This window comes from Colletotrichum siamense (genome assembly GCF_013390195.1).
Source record: "Colletotrichum siamense strain Cg363 chromosome Unknown KSG_Cg363_contig18, whole genome shotgun sequence".
Lineage (NCBI taxonomy): Eukaryota > Fungi > Ascomycota > Sordariomycetes > Glomerellales > Glomerellaceae > Colletotrichum > Colletotrichum siamense.
Window position 1 is genome coordinate 291491 of NW_023501031.1, and position 5216 is coordinate 296706.

Genomic DNA, 5216 nt, shown 5'->3' on the forward strand with positions numbered 1-5216 from the left:
CGACACCAGTTGGGAGCCCGAGTGGCTGATCCAAGAAGATGCTCCGCTGCTGTGGAAGGAGTACATCGCAACCTGCGACCACCGTGCCGTTTTGGCCCCGCGAGAGAGGCAGACGTGGCACATATTTGCTGTGAAGTCGCATACTTTCACCCGAGGCAAGAAGAACGCAACGATGACGGTCACCTGGGTTGGGTCCAAGGACGAGTCGGTTGTGTCGGAAGCCTTCGTCAAGCAAAACAACCCTGCTTTGCTTGAAGAGTATTGGGGAAGCATTGGCGGACGTAAGTGAGGGCATTGTGGAGGGTTGGTCGCATGTGGGGTGCCTTGGTGGCGGTCCCCCGACATGGAAGACTCGAAGGGACACTGGAACGAGTGACGGTTTTTGGAGGTGGGAGAGCGGCTGCAAGAAACGGGCATGCAAGTGGAAAGTCGTCGAGAAGGATACGATTCGTCGCGCAAACTCAGAGGCAACTGCTTTTACACGGGAATCGACAGCTTCAGCATCGGGCCAGTTTTCATGCGTGCCGGCCCTTGCTCAAGGAAAGCTCGCCGTAAGCCCAGCGTATGTTTCGATTGCACAATAAATGCCGCCGTGTTTGGTGTTCCATCCTTGTCCATAGTTCGTGAGAATCTACAGGAATCTGCATCATTTTCAAATTGAGGAACATGCCGTGCACTTATGGTGGCAGAAGATGGGGAGTGGCACAACACCGGGTTGGCCATGGCTGCGAGGCGAAGTTTGCTTGCCAGCTGGCGGAGAGTGGCGGGCTTTTGAAGTCACCTGATATCGGGTGTTTTCGCGTTGGGCAAATCTCGGGTGACGCGCCACCGCGTGAAGCTGAGTCAGCCACACCCAGGGACCCCTGCAAAGTGCACTGTGACTCGCTCCTTGAGCCGCTGTGCCAGGCCACGTGCCTGCTTACCTGAGCACCCATTTCTCCCCAATTTCCGGTACGAGGCCATTCACGCCTCCTGCAACCACCACACAATCATCAACTTTGCGAACCGCCACAACAACCGCGCATGTATCTCAAGACCCAAGCCTCCACGATGGCCTCAACTTTTGCCTCCCAAGGGGGGCAGTGGCTGTCGCGCGACGAGTTCGTGGCCCTGCGAAACCGGCAAGACGACCAGCTCAACACGGAGCTGGCAGGCTTTCGCGAATCCGTGCAGCTCCTCCGGGAAGAGGTGTTTGACAACATGCAAGAGATCAAGACCAATATCCACGACCTCAGAACCGATGTAGATGTCCTCAAAACCGACGTCAACGAAATCAAGACCGATGTCGATGTCCTCAAAACCGACGTCAACGAAATCAAGACCGATGTCACCCAGCTCAAGACCGATGTCTGCGAACTTCGAGCCGAAGTCGGCCAGACCCAAGCATACATGCGAAACAGCGCATTGAGGAACCCAAAGGCCCCCATCCGCCCTCCTCCCATATACCGTCCTGGCCAAGGCGTGCTCTTCCCCAATCCCCAACTATTTCCCCGGAATGCGGACCAGTTTTATCAGCTGAGGGACTCAACAACGGCCCGAAACCGACAAATGCTAGCTTACCTCGTGGAGTTTTACGATTTACGGAATGCCGACTATGGCGAGGGACCAGCCGGCAACGATGACCACAACGAGAACGACATGGAGGATCCTGACGAAATCTTCCTAAGACTGGAGACATTGCTGGGGTTGAACGAGGAAAAGTTCATCAAATTCAGACAAAGAGCTGCGGAGATGGCCTCGAGACAACCCGAGAGACCTGCGAAACGCGCGCAGACCGCACCTGTTAACGACGAACCCCTCGCGCGCCGGCCCAGGCCGACATGGGAGGACTTTATGGAACGGCAGCCACCTCCTGCTGCTCGGAGCCGGTCATCCGAAGATATGGGTCGATTCGAGTGGAGGACGCGCTCAACTCCGCCTTCACAACGACTCACCATCAACCAGCTGAATCGGCGCCTTCCGAAGCAAGTGACGCTGGAGCACGAACAAGAACATTCCAAGGACGGCACAGACAGTGATGATGCGACACGGCCTTTTACAAGTCCGCGGGAGCCGTGAGGGAGGATAACAAGGCTATTCGAGAGCTTGCTCTTGCACAACGTCTTTGCGACGGTACGCTACGTACGATGGCGTCGGGCGCCGACTGTGAAGGGACGCGAGGTGACGATCGCAGAGAGCGGGCAAGTGGGGTGACTTGTCTCTGCCCCAAGGTCGTACAACCACAGTCGCAACTCCACCCAGCCATTGCTACCAGGGCACAACATCAGAAGCACGTTAACCTCCCTGCGTCCGAGCATCCTGTGCAGCTGCAGCAACTTCAGCTGCTTCAAGCGTATGTCTACGGCATCTGCGTCGCAGTCCCCGTAGGCTCGCCCAGAATCCTGCACTCTGGAAATCCGCCAACGCCTGCCTCAGGGCCGCAAGCCTCCACACACCCCGGCCAGCACCACCACTGTCCGCAGTAGGATGTCTAGCACGGCACCCATCAGGGGTGTCATGCGTGAGGTCGATGAAAGTGGCTGGTGTGCCCGGGAGGCAATTCGTGGTGAACCCATGCTGCTCAATCATGCGCATATTCGCCGATGCTCTTGGAGCCATCTCCTTCCAAATAGATTGTAGATATATCTTAAGTCTGCGCATGTGTCTGCATAGGGGGGGAGAAATAGTCGTCTCCTTTCTTAGTGACGGGATCGAAGTGATGCTTCACCTGTGTGGTCTGTCCGGCGTCCGTAGGAAGAGGTGCAGGAAGGGCCCGTTGCGGCACCGCTGAAGAAGTCGCTATAGTCGCTGGGAAGTGGGATGGGGAGGCAACATCATGGTCACAGGTGACAGGCTTGGTGTTGCCGATAATTCGGGGCCACGCAGTCGCAGCTGGACGACTGCGGAAGGCGACGGGCCGGCACCTTCACATAGAAAACGGGACATTGAACTCAATGTCCCGGAAAACCAGGACACTGGGCTTTCTTGTACCTGCACTTTTGAACGCCTTTTGTGAGATATTTCCCGTGCTGTAGCTGTAGTGGTCGCTAAGTTGGAGCTTGACACTATCCGCGCAGGAGTCAAGACGGTGAGGATCGAATCCGTTGCTCCATAATGATGCAGGTCAGAGCGGTGCACCGTGGTTGTGACGAGGCCGTTTGCCCGGCCGCCGGGTCTCTGGCATGTCCCAGTTGATGGTTTGAGCCAGCGACAAGCGATCCTTTGTCGACTCACGCACACGAGGCACGCGAATTGTCCATCTTGCGCTGGTTGAGGGATGGACAGTGTGGTCTCGATGTGTGTCGTCTTCAGTGCAGTGTTGTGACGGGCCGGGGTGCTGGGTGCTGAGCGGGCCAATCAGAAGTGTGGGATCCCGGTGTAGGTAGCTGACTTGCGGCTACCCACACCCCTGTAAGTAGCGGACTTGCGGCTACCCAGAGGTCTGTCGGTAGCTAACTAGCGGCTACCCAGAGAACCCGCTGTCAGTAGCTGATTTGCGACTACCCAGAGGTCTGTTAATAGCTGACTTCCAGCTACCCACAGCCGTGACGCCTGCGCAGGCCTGCAACGCATCCTACCTGCCCTGCCTGCAACACCTGTGCCTGCCTTGGTGCGCGAAGAGGATTCAAATGTGACGGTTTTCAGTGGCAAAATCGTCACATTCATTTTCGCCCCGCCTGGGCCCGCCTGGGAAAATCCCACCACTACTCAGAGCACCTTCAGGCATAGAAGCACTGCGGCGCAAGTTCATTCTCCGCGATCTGACGATGGCTGAGCACTTGTGGCTTTGATAAGATGACGGGAGCCAATGAGATGTGTGGAACCCCATCCCACCTTAGACGGCCAATCAGACCCGTGGAACCCCCTGGAGTGGATCAGGGGGTTCCACACATCTTATTGGCTGCTCAAGCTGGGAGGGGCACAAGGGGGTTCCACACATCTGGTTAGCTTTCTGTACCTCCACGCTCGGCCTGGGCTGGCACGTCCACTTCATCTTTCTTCCCTTCTAACTTTTTTCTTCGCAGTTTGCCGCCTGGAGGCGCACCTTGTTGACTGCCGTATGACTCTCACGGGGAAATATTCGAGGGCCAGGATGGCTCACAGAGAAACCTCTATGGCCACCTATGGGGGTATATGAAGAGAGCGCGAATCGCCTCGATTACAGGGGGCAGGCATCTCCCTCTTCACGCTGCCACAACCCATTACACCAAAATGCCGAAGCAATACTACATTCACTACCTCTGTGACCGCTACCTCAAGAGCGGTGACAGCCTCACCCAGCTCATCAGAGAAAAAGAGCATGATGTCTGCAAGTTTCGAAGCAAACGCCCTTTCCCTCAGAACCGCAACAAATTCGAAGAAGCATTGTTCTTCTGTCGCCTACTGGCATATGTCATCCTCCGCCGATACGGCCGTAATGATCCATCTCTTCTCAAAATATTCAACGAGTTCGAAGACATCGCCAAAGCATTCGAAAACAACGAGATGACCGACGACCAGTATCGCGAAGTAAACCGGTTGAACCATCCAAAGCAAGACAGCCTGTTGGCGGAACTCAAACGTCCACTTCATGTTCAGCGCCGATCATCACGAAGCCTCCACGCTGGCGGACAAGTGCACTGCACCACTTAATCATGAAACAATCTATGCGATTACAAGATGCGACAATCGGCGCTGTTCTTGGCTGCGCGCAAGAGGTCGATCGCGCCGGTGCAGTGCCCCAGGTGAAGCCGGTCGTCCTCTGGGTGTCGGGGGGTGATGCGGCCCGACGATGTCCACCATGCGCCATGTGGGTTCGTCGGGGACTGATACTGGATTCGCGAGTGGGAATTGTGCATAGCACTCCACACGACACGAATGCCGACTCCAAGGGACCACAGCCCTTGTCGGCCTTTTTTATCCCAACCTTGGTCCTTGGTCCTTGGTCCTTGGTAGGCAGAGAGGTCATTGGAGTTTTGGTCGTGATGCCCTCAGCGCCTGTGGAAGGTCGCGAGGAAGTGGCCGGCAGGCGCCATGCCCAAGATTCAGCCATGCTGCTTCGGACCTGCCACCAGAACTTGAATGACGTAGCGTTCTGGCTTTTATTCTGCCAGAACACTACGTCACCGAAGCGTTCTGGCTTTTTATTTTCGCCAGACCACCAAGGTACACGAAGTGTTTTGCTGCGCCTGAGCTGTTGTGCCAGCTCCCCACGACAACACCCAAATCCAAGGGACCAAAGCCTTTGTTGACTGTTC

At 56.1% G+C, this 5216-nt stretch overlaps 1 protein-coding gene across 1 annotated transcript; it reads left to right on the forward strand.

Moving 5' to 3' along the window:
- Positions 1 to 4191: 4191 nt before the first annotated feature.
- On the forward strand, positions 4192 to 4611 carry CGCS363_v015114 (uncharacterized protein; the record flags this gene model as incomplete). Its single annotated transcript, XM_036646963.1, has 1 exon — positions 4192 to 4611. One exon carries the CDS (start codon positions 4192 to 4194, stop codon positions 4609 to 4611), a length of 420 nt encoding a protein of 139 aa, XP_036487818.1.
- Between the last annotated feature and the right edge of the window lie 605 nt (positions 4612 to 5216).